The 19,981-nt window shown below is 33.3% G+C and overlaps 2 protein-coding genes across 3 annotated transcripts; one reads left to right on the top strand and one right to left on the bottom strand.

Moving 5' to 3' along the window:
* Nucleotides 1-29: 29 nt before the first annotated feature.
* On the bottom strand, nucleotides 30-4,571 carry LOC131948736 (parkin coregulated gene protein). 2 transcript variants are annotated; one of them, XM_059310412.1, is made up of 5 exons: nucleotides 4,345-4,571; nucleotides 2,144-2,278; nucleotides 1,537-1,708; nucleotides 1,271-1,420; nucleotides 30-1,015 (listed from the first exon to the last, which is right to left on the bottom strand). In XM_059310412.1, the coding sequence occupies exons 1-5, from the start codon at nucleotides 4,468-4,470 to the stop codon at nucleotides 855-857; spliced, it is 744 nt and encodes a 247-aa protein (XP_059166395.1). In that variant the 5' UTR covers nucleotides 4,471-4,571; the 3' UTR covers nucleotides 30-854. The 2 variants fall into 2 exon arrangements, with proteins under 2 accessions (XP_059166395.1, XP_059166396.1); XM_059310413.1 differs by having other exon boundaries at nucleotides 4,432-4,571.
* A 1,530-nt stretch (nucleotides 4,572-6,101) lies between these two features.
* Nucleotides 6,102-19,195, top strand: LOC131948738 (small ribosomal subunit protein uS15m). The gene is made up of 8 exons (XM_059310415.1): nucleotides 6,102-6,336; nucleotides 12,329-12,415; nucleotides 16,334-16,412; nucleotides 16,549-16,594; nucleotides 17,482-17,566; nucleotides 17,811-17,869; nucleotides 18,057-18,287; nucleotides 18,409-19,195. The coding sequence occupies exons 1-8, from the start codon at nucleotides 6,117-6,119 to the stop codon at nucleotides 18,616-18,618; spliced, it is 1,017 nt and encodes a 338-aa protein (XP_059166398.1). The 5' UTR covers nucleotides 6,102-6,116; the 3' UTR covers nucleotides 18,619-19,195.
* Nucleotides 19,196-19,981: the final 786 nt, after the last annotated feature.

The raw sequence follows: 19,981 nt of genomic DNA, 5'->3' as shown, positions 1-19,981 counted from the left end.
TGGCTTTAATACATGAAAGAACACATGCATGTATTATATACACTTTATTGTTATACTTTTATAAACTGAATTTTTTTCCATCCACACAAGCCAATAAAAGTGAATGCAATAAATCAATCAGCAGTTAAGGTCCAAAGTTTGAAATAAAAATGTGAGACTGATGTTATAGCACTTGCTGAAAATTGTCATTACAATGTAGGGAAACAACGGCTGCTCTATTTAACTTGGAAGTGATGTTACAAATATCCAGTTTCAACACTGACCAACTATAAAAAAATACAAACTGTACAGCCAGTTTCTTAGTGTTGATACAATTTCATTGCTGGCCCAAATAAAAAAAAATTAGTTGCATAATTATCAGCAGTAAATCCTAATGTATCAAACAGGCAACAGGTTAAGTACAACATTTTATACAATCAGCTGACTTGACATGTGGTGCATGTTAACCCAGCTAGATGGAGAATGGAACTTATATTGATTGCATAGCCAACAGATAGTTATTACAGGGACAAAATTAAAAGTGTATCACAATGCTTGATAAACAGCTCATACAAAATAGATTGCTTTTCTTAAACAACTAAATATTCATACTGAATAGATAGCTTTTTTGGGGAAACTAAATATTCGCATTCAATAGATTGCTTTTCTAAGAAAAAACTGAATATTTATATTGAATAGATTGCTTTTCAAAACAAGAACTAAATACTCAAACAGATTACAATGCTTATCTTTTTCCACAATACTGAAAAACATTAATACTTAGATCAATCAAGCACAACCTTAATATTTTTCTTTCAGTGTCCATTTTGATGAATCTTAAAAATTTCTTATCAATATCTGTTGAGCTTAAATATTTAATTGAGCATGCATGATTCATATGTGGGAACCATGTATTTGATATTAATAAAAGCATCCTCGCCACCAAACTTTTCAAAAGCTTCCAAAGTCTCTTGAATTAGATCGCCAACATTTTCTCGCTTTTGCTGACTGTAGTCAATGCCATCCCCTGAATTCACTGGAAAGAAAAAATAGAAACACTCAGAAGAACCCAAAATTAAAAGCAATACTTTAAAGCCTAATATAAATTAGTTCAGTTTATGGTGGACCTCTCTCTGTGTGATACTTTTTTGTAGCTTAGGCAAGAGCGTTGTTAAAATTAAATTTCCAACTAAATTACCTGGTCAGGAACACAAGTTTGATGGCAGAGCTGTTCATACTTATTTTCTAACAGAGCATTTAAAAACAAAATACGTGTTCTAAGAAAACTTACAGTTTTTGTTTTTGAAGATGTTCATCACAGGAAGAATCTGTCTATAATAAGGTACCAAGGCTTCACCAACCATGTCAGCAGAAACAACTAAATGTTGAAGTACTTTCAGTGTTGTGCACAACACTTTGTGGTTGCGTGTGTTCAAAGCATCTAATCAAAAATAAATTTAACATAATCATAGCCTATCATGGAAGTATTATTAAATATGGTGTTTTCTTAGCACACATGCACACAAGTAAAATAAAATCTAAATCATGGGAGCATACTTTTAATGGGGATAATAAGCTGTGGAATGACAGGCAGTATTTTTGTGCCTCCATGCTCCAACATGTCATGAACACCTTGTCTGGCAAAGAACTCATAAGGGTGAGTGGTTTCACACAGACCATCAAAAAACAGAGGAAGATAGTGGTGGTAGTCAAGTTTTTCTATTTCCACCTGTAAAAATACAGGTTAGAAAAAAAAATGTTATTCTCACATAAATTCCAAAACCCTTCTGGTTAGTTAACAAACAAAAATAAATAAATCAAGATTGCACTAAGTTTAAGTATAATTGCTAAAAGACTGCAACTTGTGATTTTAAAAAGTGATAATTGTGATCAGAGAACTAATTTTCATAAACAATACAATAATTAATTAAATTAGTAACATAATGCTTTTTTTACAAGAAAGTGCCCACATTTTTTTTCTAACATAAGTGAAAATTACACATTTTTTTCAACAAAAAAGTTTAAGTAATAGATCTAGTATGATCTCCAGAATTCAATGCCACTACAGCTATTCACTACAGCTAGCATACATTAAAATAAAAAGCATTTGGCAACTAACTTTAGCTAATCTCAACAAATTTGTAATTTTAAAAAATGTGCTTACCTTCCATGCAATTTTGTTTCCTTTGGTATCATGCTCTAAAGCTATGGGGAAGTCCCCTCGCTCATAGAATTTCTTAAAAGAAGTGCCACCTGTGTTTCGTTCTTTAAAAGCCCCAGCACAAGGGGGTTCAGGTTTCTGTTAGTAGATAAATCCAATTTTAATCATTGAAAACATTTTTATTGACACAAGTGTTTAGGGTTATACAATTTAACAAATTAATAACTTAATTACTTATGCTAAGTAGTCCCCAATTAATTAAATTCTATTCTAAAAATGAATAATGCATATGGCTTAGTAATTACTAGATCTAATTAGTTCATTTGTTTACATTATAAATTAAATTAAATTTAGTTGAATTCAAGTTAGCAGGTTAGTTTTAAACAAATCTATTTATAAATGTTTAGTTTAGAGTTTAGTCTAGCTATTTAATTAATTAAGATTAATAAACTTTAAAATTTTAATAAACTTTAAAATCAGTTACAATTATTTACATTTAGATTTTAGGCCCTACATCTTAGTACTAAGATCTACATCTATTTTCTATATTAAGTTTGGTAATGTAAAATTTTCTGTCATCTGGTGCTAGGGCATTGCCGTGGCTTGAAAGCTTGTGTACCCCGATGACCCCCAGAGCTATACCAACGGGAGTGTTAACTCCTGACAGGTTCAACCAAGCTGCGCGGGTAGGGGTCAGACGAAAGCTAACACCCTGGTCATCCAGGTTGGGGGTTGAGCATAAGGTCAGCAACCTTATATTGCAAAAAACAACTCGCTACAGAAATGCAGACAAAGAGTCATGGAAAATAACTTTTATAAACAAGAAGAAAATACAATCATTTATAAACGCATGCTTCAGAAAGATCCTGTGACTTTGCTGGCCTAAAACCATCAGAAATGATGTTCTATGGCAACGGACAAATCAACAGCCAGCTGTAGTAGAAATCCTCCAGAGAAAATGGAAATAGATTGGCCACACACTCAGGAAGCCTGTATCCAGAAAGGCCCTCACCTGGAATCCACAGGGCAGGAGGAGGAGAGGTAGACCAAGAAAGACCTGGAGACGTGACCTGGAAGAAGACACCAAGAAGATTGGATACACCTGGGGACAGTTGGAGAGACTAGCCCAGGACAGAAGCGCCTGGAGAGCGCTTGTCAGTGGAGGGGCGGCAGGCAAACCTAGCCTAATGTAATATTTTATTTATCTAGATCTAGACTTGAGCTTGGCCTACTTCTAGAATCTCTAAAGGGCTAGAAAATTTCTAAGAAATCTAGGTCTAGAAAATGCTGAAATCAAATAGTAAATAGATCTAGTAAATTCTAGTAGGCCTGATTAATCAGTTAATTAATTTTATTAGGTAGGCCTAGGCATAATTATCATAGTAAATAATATTAATAATACAAATATTGGTAATCTATCATTTTAAGTACGTAAAATCGCCAGCAGCTAGTAATGTACGAAAAAGTTACCTCAATGTCAAGGCTTTAATAGAAGTATATATATTGTGATATATTTGTATCAAATATTATAGATAAATGAATAATAAACCTAAATCAATGGCTAAATATATCAATATAGGCCAGAAATTAACTTTAAACAGCAGTGGCTTCCCATGAATCTCGCACTATAAGTTTACAAAAAAACAAACAACTTAAACAAGATGGCTGCTATAGTAAAGGAGCATGGTTGCATCTGTTGGAAACATCACTAGTCTTCATTTATTACTGAAAAGTTTTAATTCAATTGTTTAAAAACAGGTAGACTACATAATGAATGATAAATGAAACAAGGACGCATTTTTGTATTTTTCAAAACATAAATCCTCCTCAAAATGTGAAATAATTATTAAAATTTAAGGAGTTACCTGTTTTACACATTACTAGTCGCGGGCGATTTTACGTACCTAAAACGATAGATTACCCATATATTTAATTACTAAATTAGTATTACTGTATTAATATTTTATTTTTTATTATTGCTGCGCCCATGGCATGGGCCTATTTATCAAATGCTTGTTGAAAAACTTAAAACAGTTTTTTTTAAGAAATGAAAGCAAAAACGAGTTTTAAAAAATTTACAGTGATAATCCAATGAATTAAATTGTTAACAGAGATGAGCAGAATCATGAAATTATTTATTACGTCAATACTCAACTCAACGTCAACAGTATCAACAGGAACTTTAACTTTCAATTCTAACTTACCGTTAGGTTGTTTTTTTGAAATATTTCTACTTCATGAGAGAAAGGTACTCTTTCTCTCAGACAGACTACTTTTCCTGGTTGTTTTACCTTATTCAAACACGGCTGCTGTTGCCTTGTTTTCATCATTTTGCAAAACCGTCAAAATTTCTAACAGGACTTGTAAAACAAGTAACTTTGCGTCCTGTTACACTCAAAGATGGAGCTCCGTAAAGCATCGGTTGCCATGCGACTCCCAAAGGACCCGTATGTTCATTTAGAGATTTCGTTGGCTATCTGTATGTTTTCCTTACGAAGTATGGGTACGTTATGCTATTAATCCTTTGTAACTTACCATTTCATATCAAAATAAGCCTAAGTTTGAATGAAAAACAAAAGCAGATAATATATACTTTTTCGAAAAAATATTATTTTGAAGAAAATGTATGAATAGAATGTAGGCCTAACCAAATAATAAATTCTATTAGATTATAATTAGATTAAACACCCTCAAAACACCGAAAAAAACTGCGTTCGTTTTATTTTATTGTGCCTAAATTAATATCACTCTAGGAAGAGAGCTACACGGGGTAGGGGGGGGGCTACAAATCTGCACCCTTCTATATCATTTTTAAGATTATTTGTTAACATATTTTGTATTTGTACAAATTCTTTCTTTTCAGTATGTAAATGGATTTCTCTGAACAGCAATCATTGTAAAAATCATTTGGATTTACGTCGATACCCTCAATTTGGAGTGTCATTTTTGTCTGGTTAATTGCTACTAATGAGTTAAGACTGAGCAAAAAGGTTTACTTTGCTGCTATACCATCTAAAGTAAGAAATTATTAATTAAGTCTATTGAGCGACATTTTTAATCTATATCTTAACGTCGAATATTTATAATACTTCATTTGGCAAGGCTGCTCAAAATAAACATAGCTTTCTATTTGCCCTATCTGCTCCCAAGCCCAAGTCCAAGTGTTACATTGAATACAATTAAAAGCGGATATTTAAACTTTCTTTCATGGTTAGATTATTCTAATTGTATTTTAGCAGACTGGTTAAATAAAACGACATTTACATAACAATATTTAATATTTATAAAATATTATTGGGTAGGGGGCTACTATATTTAAAAAAAATTAAAACTGTATTTATTAGTCCAATTACCTGTTTTATTGTTAGAGTGAGGCTGCTAGCCGCAGCCGTCTTACATTATAACGTGTAACGAATAGGTATTTGGGAACAAAGTTTTACTGTTATCTAATTTTAACTCCAAGATTCGTCCCACTCCTAAAGGGAGGGATCGTAATTTTGCGACAATGTATTAGGGAAAAATGGGGGGGGGGGGGGGGTGTTCAGATAGAGTAAAGTCACAGTTTGTCATTTTAAAAAGGTAAATGCTAGAAACTGATTTTAACTGTTATTTTTGTTTATAATTGCTAGACCTAATAGAAATTAATTAAATTAATAATATACGACACGTAGACTGAGTTTAGACCAGTTTAGTAAATATTTTAGAAATAATTTGATGTTAATAAAAAAAAACCTGTAATTTTGAGGTTGTTGGTGGTTATAGGTTTATGCGTTTCGTTATATTAAGGAGGGGCGTCTGGCTTTTGCGATAATGTGTGAATGGGTTGGGGGGGGGAGCAAGGAGGAGGTGGGTGTAAAATCGTAAAAAACAAATACATGGATTTGCAAATAGACAATTGCTATTTGTAAACTCTACCTTAGCAACATACCGGAATTGGAACTCACTTACTAAAAAGATTATTTTAATGTAATTGAAAATGGCTGCGCCCTTGTCGCAAGGGTTTTTACCAAAAATGCTAATGGTAATGAATGGTAGATCTGTCAAGAATCCCATTTTCAGTTTACTGCATAGTAATATGGCGAATTCTATACTTATGAAACACAGTAATTCTATAAGAGCATTGTCGAATTGGATGTCAACAATTTCTGTGAATCCACCAAACAAAGTGAAACTTTTGATGCCAGCTGTCATTGCAGGTAGATCCTGAAAGTTGAAATTTTAATTCGATTGAAAACAAATTGGTGACATTTGCCTATCTTAGTTTTGGGTAATCCCTTAGTTTAGCGTCGGTTATTATTCCGGAATCGTATAGCAGTAAAAAACAGTAAAACAATGCCAAAGTCTGTCACACACTTCCGGAATTCACCGGAAGTACCGTAAACCATACTTTATTTGGCGTCTTTTTTTTATTTTTATACAGAATGTTTAAAATTTGGATAGATTTATTTTTGTAATCATTTTTACATTTTGTAATCATTTTTACTATTTTCGTAATCTAGATTTTTTTACTTGGCCTAGCAGCTAGATATCTAGCTAGATCTAATTAATTAATTAGGCCTAATGGCAGAGGCGTAGCTAGGGGAGGGCGGGGAGGGCGGCCGCCCCGGGCGCCGACCCTAGGGGGGCGCCAAAAGGGGTAGAACATAATTTTAAAAGCTCATTTTAAGCTGCAGTTTTGAATTATAAACAGTCAAAGTAAACACATTTAAGGCTGAGAGCCTTTGCATACTGATTTAACTGTCTTCTACCTTGATTGTGTAACTGTAAACCGTATATCCTTCAGAAACAGTGACCGGAAAAACCGCTTTCCAGCTTTCCTAGATGAGGGAGGGGGCGCTTTATCGAAGACTAGAATCGGAAAAATATCACACCGGATTAAGGAATAAATAACCGATATCACTCAGATGCTATTTTACGACTGTTTAACATTAAAAAAAAAAAGAGTTTTCACCAACAAAAACCGCAGGATTTGTACTGGATCGGTGACTAGATAAGTCTTTTAACACTTAAAAGTGTTACCAAACGTAGACCAAATAAGCTTGCACCTTCCACAAAATACACTCTAAAGCAGTGGTTCTTAACTTTTTGGAGGTACCGAACCCCGCCAGTTTCATATGCGCAATCACCGAACCCTTCTTAATAGTTGTATCGTCCACACTGATAAAATCCGATCGTGAATCATATGAGTCGGGTGTGTGTCTTCACCTCTCCGCGGAAGCCCTGAGACTGAATTACCGAACCTCTCGGGTTCGATGGAACCCACTGTTCTAAACTCTTTTGATTTTCTTCTTTTTATTCGTTTCGGCTTTATAAGGAACAGAGGCGTAGGCAATACTTCGTCAACTCATTTTTATGAAGATCGAACTCTAATAATCCAGCCTCCTCCTTCTCCATTTCAAACGATTTTCTTCAGAACTTATTTCGTCTTTTTCTCTTCCTCTTTCCCCATGGTCTGTCTTCACACAAGCACCCTCATAGTGATGTTATTTTTTGTCTTTCTCATATTGTGTCCTTACCACCACCTTTTCATTCTCCACTGTTTTTTAGCATATCTCCAAGCCATACAGTGAAAGATACATCATATTTAGCTATAGATCCTGATTGAATATTTTTGACAATGCATTTGAATTCCACGTCAACTTAGAATGTTAATACGCATTTTATCGCTGCTGATACTAATCTGAACGTCATGGACGTCAGCTACTATCATTAAACCGGTTACTACAGCTTCTTCAACCAGTACAATTAGTTCTGAATTTTTTGTTGACTGTGTGTGAGAAGGCAGCACACATCTGATAAATCCAAGACTTCGAGCTCTTGTGTCCTTTGGATTCTAATTTATTTCCTCTAGCTTGTTTCATTATACAATCAACCAGTCAACAAAATACCCATATCGTATTCCGATGTGAACAATAATTTGCTATTGTATGTTAATTATGTTAATTGTATGACTTTAATCTAACAAACTTATAATCCAAGTGTGTACTATATCATAACAGTAACAGAGACTGTTCCAAAGAAAAAAAACATAAAAAGACTGTCATAAACGAATTAGCACCTGCTACAATTTTTAAAAGGATAATGCATCTAATGGGGAATTTAATTAACGTCGAGTAAAGTTTTAGGGAACAACAATCATACAGCTTAATTATTAATTTTTTTTCCGGACTGTCACACACACATACACCATATATATATATATATATATATATATATATATATATATATATATATATATATATATATATATATATATATATATATATATATATATGTATATATATATATATATATATATATATATATATGTATGTATATGTATATATATATATATACATATATATATATATATATATATATATTGGGAGGGGGGGGGGCGCCAAACTGAAAATTCGCCCGGGCGCCGGGAAGGGTCGCTACGCCTCTGCCTAATGGTTGCAAATCCGCTGCAAGCCAAAAGCATTAAATTATTTATTACATTTGATACATTAGGCCTATTTATATTTATAGGCCTATATGTTTTCATTTTTAGATCTACTAATTTAAATCTACTATTATATTTATTCTTGTTTTGTCGATTAAACTTAAAAAATTAAAATATTAATTTACTACAATCGACTTTCAATTTATTTATATTTTAATGGTCAAATAAACCATGGTTTACTGTAACTCTAGTTACCGAAACTCAACAAACATTACCCGATAATTTCCGACGCTAAACTAAGGGATTACCTAGTTTTGAATGGCAGGTACTTTTATCGTTTTAGGACCTAGGGTAAAGATTTAGCGTAATACGGAGCGAACCACGCAAATGCGGCCTATTAAGTTCTTTACTAGACCTAGCTTCAGACGATTTTACTGTCGCACGCAATCTAAAAAAATAAATATCATGACTGCCCAATTTTTTTTCATTTTAGCAGTTTAATGTTGGCATAGATCTAGAATAATCTAGATCTAGTTTGAGTGTTTTATTTAAACACCTAAGTATCTAGATTCTAGTTATTAGTACTTGCAAAAAGACAGAACAGTGTCAGTAGGGTGTAGGGAAATAGCGAAATGGTGAGGCGGTTAACTGCAAGAAGATAATGCAAGACATACCTGTGTAATCACGGGTAAATAGCGAGACACCTTTTGTGAAAAAAAGTTTTTTCATGCTTTTTTCATGCAAATTTATTTAATTTAAAAAGAAACAACTAAACAAGCATATAGCCATACCCTTTAACACGAGTGTTGTATATTGTTATTTTTTATCTAGTTTTCATTATATATATAGATAGTTACTAAGAAGATAGATAGATATAGATCTATCTATTAAAAAGTCCTAACATCCTTGTTGTGCTACTGTCATGGCCCGCTCTCGTTAGCAAGAGGAAAATCCCATCGCAGTCGACATTAATTTTTAAAATTTAACCCGCTCATGTTTTTACAAACGTCAGCGGGGTCATTGTGAATTGGTATAATCTTGGTATAAAATTTCTATGCAGCAATACAAAATATGTTTGCAGTGGCAGTGGTTTCGGGCACGATGATCTTCAAAGACGGTAAATCAAGCAGTCTCGGTGTTCCACACAAAAGAAAGAAATTGATCTATCGTCAGCGGTATTTTGGGCGGTTTTGAACAAGGTGGTACTCTAAGTCGAAACTAAAGATGTGGAAGTTGATAAATCATCAGTATGTCTAGCGACGGAAAAATCTGAAGTTTTAGTTATGTAATTTATAGTAAATGAAACGTCTTTGAAGTCTGCATCAAATACAACTGTAAATCGGGTGCGGATAAATTTTTCGCAGATATCTTCGCATTTTAACACCATCCAGCGTTAGTATCGGGTGGTGGTAAGATGCAAGACAAAAATGTCACGTGACTGACCGTTTTTGCGCCCTTCTCACAGTTTACCGCCTTGCCATTTAGCTTTTCGCGCCTCGCAATTTCCCAACACCTGTGTCAGTAGTAGGTCAGACAATGGTCTTAGATCTAGCTAAATCAAACTGCTCTTTAGTAAATTGTTTTTACAGCTATCTAGCAGTAGATCTAAGTCTATATTATTAAGCCTATGTGAACTTTAAAAAATGACCAGAAGTAGGTCTGTTTCAATTTGCTTGAGAGGGGGGGGGGGGAGAGATAAGCGAAGACACTGACGATCTCGTGAACTTGTGTTCATTCTATGGCGTATGCTATAGGCCTGATCGTGGTGGGATTTTTCACCCACTGTACAGTAAACATAAGCAAGCAATCACGCAAGTGACGATGTTCGGAAAATTTTATATATATAAAAAAAAAATCACACGTCATGTTTTCTATATGAAAAATACCAGTCCTGCTAACCCCGGGTTTGAACTCTGAGCTCCAGGTCTAGGAGCTTCAGCTGCCACACCAGATGTGCTAGAATAGGAAAAAGTAAGCATTTTTAATCATAAGATGGCAGATCCCCTGCGATACGCTTAGTCACTTAGAAATTAATAAGTAATGTCAGTAATATGAGAAAGGTCTAAAAAAATGGCAGCATTTGATCTAATAATATCTATTAATATTCTAAGTCTATAAGCCTATGTGAACTTGAAGTAGATCTGTTTTTCAATTTGCTTGAAGGGGAGGGGGGAGAAGTGAAGACACAGATGATCTCAATTAGAACTTGTGTTCATTCTATGACATATGCTATAGGCCTGCTGAACTCACAGTGACCCGCCGACTGTGGTGGGATTTTTGGATAGAAAACATAAGAAGCAATCACATGAGTGACAATTTTGGAAATTTATCATCTTAGCCATTTAAAAACAAACGCTTTTTTTCACAAATCATTTTCTAGGCTACCGATTAAATCGGATAAATAAAATTGGTATCAAATTAAAGGTAAATAAATGTAGATTTTAATTTTTAATGTCATCATGAACAATAATGAAGTTTAAAATCTTAGGCGACACCCTAAATTAGGAATCAATCCCATTGCTCCTCCTAAAAATTTCTCACCTCCACAAAACTTTTTTATGAATCTTTTTCCCAAAAACTTCACTTTGAAATACTATAAACTACATGCATACATATATAGCTCTCTTTATCAGAGTTTCATGTATCAGATTTTCTTAGAGGCATCTCTTCGAAAATTCAATAATTTCTTATTTCTAAAACACATGATTGGGAAAAGAGATTTTATTTTAAGAAAATCCTACAAGAATTTGATTTGGTTTGACAGAAATAATGATTCCAGAATTTGATTTGGTTTGACAGAAATAATGATTCCAGAATTTGATTTGGTTTGACAGAAATAATGATTCCAGAATTTGATTTGGTTTGACAGAAATAATGATTCCAGAATTTTCCTGCTCTTGTCTCTGGTTGTCATGTTTTAGAGTTGATGTGTACACAGTTGATGTGTACATTTTTAGAGTTGATGTGTACAGTTTTAGAGTTGATGTGTACAGTTTTAGAGTTGATGTGTACAGTTTTAGAGTTGATGTGTACATTTTTAGAGTTGATGTGTACAGTTTTAGAGTTGATGTGTACAGTTTTAGAGTTGATGTGTGTATAGAGTTGATGTGTACAGTTTTAGAGTTGATGTGTACAGTTTAGAGTTGATGTGTACAGTTTTAGAGTTGATGTGTACATTTTTAGAGTTGATGTGTACATTTTTAGAGTTGATGTGTACATTTTTAGAGTTGATGTGTACATTTTTAGAGTTGATGTGTACATTTTTAGAGTTGATGTGTACAGTTTTAGAGTTGATATGTACAGTTTTAGAGTTGATATGTACAGAGTTGATGTGTACAGTTTTAGAGTTGATGTGTACAGAGTTAATGTGTACAGTTTTAGAGTTGATGTGTACAGAGTTGATGTGTACAGTTTTAGAGTTGATGTGTACAGAGTTGATGTGTACATTTTTAGAGTTGATGTGTACAGTTTTAGAGTTGATGTGTACAGAGTTGATGTGTGTAGTTTTAGAGTTGCTGTGTACAGTTTTAGAGTTGATGTGTACATTTTTAGAGTTGATGTGTACATTTTTAGAGTTGATGTGTACATTTTTAGAGTTGATGTGTACATTTTTAGAGTTGATGTGTACATTTTTAGAGTTGATGTGTACAGTTTTAGAGTTGATGTGTACAGTTTTAGAGTTGATGTGTACAGTTAGTTTTAGAGTTGATGTGTACAGTTTTAGAGTTGATGTGTACAGTTTTATAGTTTTGTTTTGGTTTTAGGTCAGACACAAAGAGATGTTCCTTCAAGGCATTATGGCAGAAAAACAATTATAAAACCTCCAAGATATCCCACCTTTAAATATGCAGGTAAGACAAACATGTATCACAATGTAGGTAAGGTAGGACTAACAGGTCAAGAATTTTGTAGTAATTTCTCTAATCAATCTGTTTAATTAAACCATCAGTTTATTGGTTAGCAATGTTTGTGTGTGTTTTCTCTAATTAAACCATCAGTTTATTGGTTAGCAATGTTTGTGTGTGTTTTCTCTAATTAAACCATCAGTTTATTGGTTAGCAATGTTTGTATGTGTTTTCTCTAATTAAACCATCAGTTTATTGGTTAGCAATGTTTGTGTGTGTTTTCTCTAATTAAACCATCAGTTTATTGGTTAGCAATGTTTGTGTGTGTTTTCTCTAATTAAACCATCAGTTTATTGGTTAGCAATGTTTGTGTGTGTTTTCTCTAATTAAACCATCAGTTTATTGGTTAGCAATGTTTGTGTGTGTTTTCTCTAATTAAACCATCAGTTTATTGGTTAGCAATGTTTGTGTGTGTTTTCTCTAATTAAACCATCAGTTTATTGGTTAGCAATGTTTGTGTGTGTTTTCTCTAATTAAACCATCAGTTTATTGGTTAGCAATGTTTGTATGTGTTTTCTCTAATTAAACCATCAGTTTATTGGTTAGCAATGTTTGTGTGTGTTTTCTCTAATTAAACCATCAGTTTATTGGTTAGCAATGTTTGTGTGTTTTCTCTAATTAAACCATCAGTTTATTGGTTAGCAATGTTTGTGTGTGTTTTCTCTAATTAAACCATCAGTTTATTGGTTAGCAATGTTTGTGTGTGTTTTCTCTAATTAAACCATCAGTTTATTGGTTAGCAATGTTTGTATGTGTTTTCTCTAATTAAACCATCAGTTTATTGGTTAGCAATGTTTGTGTGTGTTTTCTCTAATTAAACCATCAGTTTATTGGTTAGCAATGTTTGTGTGTGTTTTCTCTAATTAAACCATCAGTTTATTGGTTAGCAATGTTTGTGTGTGTTTTCTCTAATTAAACCATCAGTTTATTGGTTAGCAATGTTTGTGTGTGTTTTCTCTAATTAAACCATCAGTTTATTGGTTAGCAATGTTTGTGTTTTCTCTAATTAAACCATCAGTTTATTGGTTAGCAATGTTTGTGTTTTCTCTAATTAAACCATCAGTTTATTGGTTAGCAATGTTTGTGTTTTCTCTAATCAAACCATCAGTTTATTGGTTAGCAATGTTTGTGTGTGTTTTCTCTAATTAAACCATCAGTTTATTGGTTAGCAATGTTTGTAAACCATCTGTTTATTGGTTAGCAATGTTTGTGTGTGTTTTCTCTAATCAAACCATCTGTTTATTGGTTAGCAATGTTTGTGTGTGTTTTCTCTAATTAAACCATCAGTTTATTGGTTAGCAATGTTTGTGTGTGTTTTCTCTAATTAAACCATCAGTTTATTGGTTAGCAATGTTTGTGTTTTCTCTAATTAAACCATCAGTTTATTGGTTAGCAATGTTTGTGTGTGTTTTCTCTAATTAAACCATCAGTTTATTGGTTAGCAATGTTTGTGTGTGTTTTCTCTAATTAAACCATCAGTTTATTGGTTAGCAATGTTTGTGTGTGTTTTCTCTAATTAAACCATCAGTTTATTGGTTAGCAATGTTTGTGTGTGTTTTCTCTAATTAAACCATCAGTTTATTGGTTAGCAATGTTTGTGTGTGTTTTCTCTAATTAAACCATCTGTTTATTGATTAGCAATGTTTGTGTTTTCTCTAATTAAACCATCAGTTTATTGGTTAGCAATGTTTGTGTGTGTTTTCTCTAATTAAACCATCAGTTTATTGGTTAGCAATGTTTGTAAACCATCTGTTTATTGGTTAGCAATGTTTGTGTGTGTTTTCTCTAATCAAACCATCTGTTTATTGGTTAGCAATGTTTGTGTGTGTTTTCTCTAATTAAACCATCAGTTTATTGGTTAGCAATGTTTGTGTGTGTTTTCTCTAATTAAACCATCAGTTTATTGGTTAGCAATGTTTGTGTTTTCTCTAATTAAACCATCAGTTTATTGGTTAGCAATGTTTGTGTGTGTTTTCTCTAATTAAACCATCAGTTTATTGGTTAGCAATGTTTGTGTGTGTTTTCTCTAATTAAACCATCAGTTTATTGGTTAGCAATGTTTGTGTGTGTGTTTTCTCTAATTAAACCATCTGTTTATTGGTTAGCAATGTTTGTGTGTGTTTTCTCTAATTAAACCATCAGTTTATTGGTTAGCAATGTTTGTAAACCATCAGTTTATTGGTTAGCAATGTTTGTGTTTTCTCTAATTAAACCATCTGTTTATTGGTTAGCAATGTTTGTGTGTGTTTTCTCTAATTAAACCATCAGTTTATTGGTTAGCAATGTTTGTGTGTGTTTTCTCTAATTAAACCATCAGTTTATTGGTTAGCAATGTTTGTGTTTTCTCTAATTAAACCATCAGTTTATTGGTTAGCAATGTTTGTGTTTTCTCTAATTAAACCATCAGTTTATTGGTTAGCAATGTTTGTGTGTGTTTTCTCTAATTAAACCATAAGTTTATTGGTTAGCAATGTTTGTGTGTGTTTTCTCTAATTAAACCATCAGTTTATTGGTTAGCAATGTTTGTGTTTTCTCTAATTAAACCATCAGTTTATTGGTTAGCAATGTTTGTGTGTGTTTTCTCTAATTAAACCATCAGTTTATTGGTTAGCAATGTTTGTGTGTGTTTTCTCTAATTAAACCATCAGTTTATTGGTTAGCAATGTTTGTGTGTGTTTTCTCTAATTAAACCATCAGTTTATTGGTTAGCAATGTTTGTGTGTGTTTTCTCTAATTAAACCATCTGTTTATTGATTAGCAATGTTTGTGTTTTCTCTAATTAAACCATCAGTTTATTGGTTAGCAATGTTTGTGTGTGTTTTCTCTAATTAAACCATCAGTTTATTGGTTAGCAATGTTTGTGTTTTCTCTAATTAAACCATCTGTTTATTGGTTAGCAATGTTTGTGTGTGTTTTCTCTAATTAAACCATCAGTTTATTGGTTAGCAATGTTTGTGTGTGTTTTCTCTAATTAAACCATCAGTTTATTGGTTAGCAATGTTTGTGTGTGTTTTCTCTAATTAAACCATCTGTTTATTGGTTAGCAATGTTTGTGTTTTCTCTAATTAAACCATCAGTTTATTGGTTAGCAATGTTTGTGTTTTCTCTAATTAAACCATCAGTTTATTGGTTAGCAATGTTTGTGTGTGTTTTCTCTAATTAAACCATCAGTTTATTGGTTAGCAATGTTTGTGTGTGTTTTCTCTAATTAAACCATCAGTTTATTGATTAGCAATGTTTATGTGTGTTTTCTCTAATTAAACCATCAGTTTATTGGTTAGCAATGTTTGTGTGTGTTTTCTCTAATTAAACCATCAGTTTATTGGTTAGCAATGTTTGTGTGTGTTTTCTCTAATTAAACCATCAGTTTATTGGTTAGCAATGTTTATGTGTGTTTTCTCTAATTAAACCATCAGTTTATTGGTTAGCAATGTTTGTGTTTTCTCTAATTAAACCATCAGTTTATTGGTTAGCAATGTTTGTAAACCATCAGTTTATTGGTTAGCAATGTTTGTGTTTTCTCTAATTAAACCATCAGTTTATTGGTTAGCAATGTTTGTAAACCATCAGTTTATTGGTTAGCAATGTTTGTGTTTTCTCTAATTAAACCATCAGTTTATTGGTTAGCAATGTTTGTAAACCATCAGTTTATTGGTTAGCAATGTTTGTGTTTTCTCTAATTAAACCATCAGTTTATTGGTTAGCAATGTTTGTGTGTGTTTTCTCTAATTAAACCATCAGTTTATTGGTTAGCAATGTTTGTGTTTTCTCTAATTAAACCATCTGTTTATTGGTTAGCAATGTTTGTGTTTTCTCTAATTAAACCATCTGTTTATTGGTTAGCAATGTTTGTGTGTGTTACAGGGGACTTGAGACAACTGCCAGCCCTAGACAAAGATACAACGCTCTACCAGTACCAAACTTGTGATCAACTTCTTCAAGGGTATCTCGCTCTTAAGACCTTTAGTTGAAAACTTTGTCGTCAGGGTATCTCGCTCTTAAGACCTTTAGTTGAAAACTTTGTCGTCTTACATTGAACATTCTATTATTCTGATATAACACATCATTTTTGTTTCTAGTGACGGAGTTCTAAAAAGATTAGTTAGTGCAGACTTAGCCAAAGCGGTGAGTGTAGATGGTATCTGTTCACAGTTGCTTATGTTTTACGTATCTGGTCACAGTTGCTTATGTTTTACGTATCTGGTCACAGTTGCTTATGTTTTACGTATCTGGTCACAGTTGCTTATGTTTTACGTATCTGGTCACAGTTGCTTATGTTTTACGTATCTGGTCACAGTTGCTTATGTTTTACGTATCTGGTCACAGTTGCTTATGTTTTACGTATCTGGTCACAGTTACTTATGTTTTACGTATCTGGTCACAGTTGCTTATGTTTTACGTATCTGGTCACAGTTGCTTATGTTTTACGTATCTGGTCACAGTTGCTTATGTTTTACGTATCTGGTCACAGTTGCTTATGTTTTACGTATCTTGTCACAGTTGCTTATTTTTACGTATCTGGTCTCAGTTGCTTATGTTTTACGTATCTGGTCTCAGTTGCTTATGTTTTACGTATCTGGTCACAGTTGCTTATGTTTTACGTATCTGGTCTCAGTTGCTTATGTTTTACGTATCTGGTCACAGTTGCTTATGTTTTACGTATCTGTTCACAGTTGCTTATGTTTTACGTATCTGTTCACAGTTGCTTATGTTTTACGTATCTGTTCACAGTTGCTTATGTTTTACGTATCTGGTCACAGTTGATTATGTTTTACGTATCTGGTCACAGTTGCTTATGTTTTACGTATCTGGTCACAGTTGCTTATGTTTTACGTATCTGGTCACAGTTGCTTATGTTTTACGTATCTGGTCACAGTTGCTTATGTTTTACGCTAGAACTTTTTCTAGATGCTATTGTCTTTACGGCAACTTCTGAATATCTCATTTAAAATTGAAATGGGCTGTAAACTGTATTCATTGTGTTGATACTTGAACGAACATGTTTTTTCTAGAGAGATGTTTCACATCATAAAAAGGAATTGATACGTGACAGAATAATTGAGTTATTTGGCCCTAACTCTGAACTGGAGCAGTCAAGTAAGTATCAAGTACACAACAAATGTGCTCATGATTTGACATATTTTATGTGGCAGGAAATCTTTGTGGTGCTAATATTTTATGTGGTAGGAAATCTTTGTGGTGCTAATATTTTATGTGGTAGGAAATCTTTGTGGTGCTAATATTTTATGTGGCAGGAAATCTTTGTGGTGCTAATATTTTATGTGGTAGGAAATCTTTGTGGTGCTAATATTTTAATGCCATGTTGTTTCCTGTCTTGCAGTTGCATCACTTACCTTAGAGATACGACAGATGGTTCCTCGCTGTATCACTTACAGGAGTGTAAGTTATACAGATTTTAAAAAATTGAACTAGTCCATGTATCCCTCACACAGGTGTATTTAAGTTATACCGATTGAATTTTTTTTAGTATTTCTATTCTATGGTTCGGCTGGAAGATTTCTGATTGTTTGTAAACGATAAATTTTGTACCGATGAATTTTGTTGCAAATGAAAACTTTCTCCTCAGGACAAAGTAAAGAAAGTCCATCTCGTGAAGTGCATCTTTAAACGAAAAAGATTGCTAACACGGCTTAGAGAGTTGGATCACGAGCGCTTTGAATGGCTGCTTAGAGAGTTAAAAATTCAGTATGTTATACCCAGAGATAAGGAAGAATATAAAGGTTGGAAGCACAATCTAAGAGAATCCATAAAGAAGATAGCAAATGAAAAACAGCGAGAAAAGTTAAAAGAGCTTCGGGTAAATACAAACAAGCAACTAAAAATCTTGAATACGAGTTTAAAATCTTGTGACTCATTCCCGGTGATTTGTTGTTTCCGCTGTCTGTCATTTATGTGATCAATGTTTCAAAATTTTCCAGGCTAAATTTGAAGAAGAAAAGAAGGCATTCTTTGAAGAGAAGAAAGTAATCCTGAGTAAGATGGAAGCGGATCTTGGAAAGTATGGGCTGGGCCGTGATTTTCTGGAGCAGTTGTTGGTTGCTAAGGAGCCAGAGCCAGACGATGATCTTCTGAAACATCGCATTAAAAAGTCTGACCTCATAAAGCTATTCAATCAGCCCAAGAAATAAAGCTGACCAATTCAGTGAAGATTCAACAAGAAATACTTGTGCTAGTACTTTGTAATTGTTATGATGACTATTTTAAGGGGTGTGTCAGTCAGGTTGATTATGTTAGCAGGTATTACATTGTAGTTCTAAAATTTCAAGCTTTTCAATAAAAAGTTCTTAATAAAAGTATTTGTTCAACTACATGTGTAAAAGTTAATTTGATGAGTTTAATCTTGAAGACTGGCAGTTGAACACTTAACTGAACTTTGGGGTGTATCATCATTCAACTCAAAGCATCAAGTTGTATGCACAAGCAAGATTTATAATATGTTAAGATTAAATTAGTATATAATATCAATTACATGCATGAGTAAGTAAAGTTTCTCTTTAGACCTAGTAATTCATTGGGCAGATGAAGTACAGTTCATGTTTCTTGATCTATGCATATGAAGAGATAGTGTGGTCAGCACTATGCCTTTACTTTCCCCAACATAAGTCAGGTACCCATTAGAGCTGGGTGGACTCAGGGATGTCCAACAGGCCAAAGTCTGTGACCTGAAACCTTCAGGCTAGCAGCCAAATGCTCTACCATTCAACCATCCCATCATTATATCTGTTCTTTTATTTAATTGTAAATGTAGGAAACAATTACAAAATGTATTTGTCCACCCATCAACAGACTTTAGAATGTATTTGTCCACACATCAACAGACTTTAGAATGTATTTGTCCACACATCAACAGACTTTAGAATGTATTTGTCCACACATCAACAGTGTTTAGAATGTATTTGTCCACCCATCAACAGACTTTAGAATGTATTTGTCCACCTTTCAACAGACTTTAGAATGTATTTGTCCACACATCAACAGACTTTAGAATGTATTTGTCCACACATCAACAGTGTTTAGAATGTATTTGTCCACACATCAACAGACTTTAGAATGTATTTGTCCACACATCAACAGACTTTAGAATGTATTTGTCCACCCATCAACAGACTTTAGAATGTATTTGTCCACCTTTCAACAGACTTTAGAATGTATTTGTCCACACATCAACAGACTTTAGAATGTATTTGTCCACACATCAACAGACTTTAGAATGTATTTGTCCACACATCAACAGACTTTAGAATGTATTTGTCCACCCATCAACAGACTTTAGAATGTATTTGTCCACTTTCAACAGACTTTAGAATGTATTTGTCCACACATCAACAGACTTTAGCATGTATTTGTCCACACATCAACAGACTTTAGAATGTATTTGTCCACCCATCAACAGACTTTAGAATGTATTTGTCCACACATCAACAGACTTTAGAATGTATTTGTCCACCTTTCAACAGAAATTAGAATGTATTGGTCCACCCTGTGGTGAAG

The sequence above is a fragment of the Physella acuta genome, unplaced genomic scaffold, assembly GCF_028476545.2.
Source record: "Physella acuta isolate Inbredline_101_S28 unplaced genomic scaffold, ASM2847654v3 ptg000658l, whole genome shotgun sequence".
Classification (NCBI taxonomy): Eukaryota; Metazoa; Mollusca; class Gastropoda; family Physidae; genus Physella; species Physella acuta.
This window is presented reverse-complemented; position numbering and strand designations above follow the sequence as displayed.

Coding starts and splice junctions, on each gene's coding strand:
- LOC131948736 (XM_059310412.1), bottom strand. CDS start 4,470: ATGATGAAAACAAGGCAACAGCAGCCGTGTTTGAATAAGGTAAAACAA. Junction 2,279..4,344: donor TTCAAAAAAACAACCTAACG/GTAAGTTAGAAT, acceptor ATCTACTAACAG/AAACCTGAACCCCCTTGTGC. Junction 1,421..1,536: donor GCTTATTATCCCCATTAAAA/GTATGCTCCCAT, acceptor ATTTTTGATTAG/ATGCTTTGAACACACGCAAC.
- LOC131948738 (XM_059310415.1), top strand. CDS start 6,117: ATGGCTGCGCCCTTGTCGCAAGGGTTTTTACCAAAAATGCTAATGGTA. Junction 16,413..16,548: donor TGTGATCAACTTCTTCAAGG/GTATCTCGCTCT, acceptor TTTTGTTTCTAG/TGACGGAGTTCTAAAAAGAT. Junction 16,595..17,481: donor GTGCAGACTTAGCCAAAGCG/GTGAGTGTAGAT, acceptor TGTTTTTTCTAG/AGAGATGTTTCACATCATAA.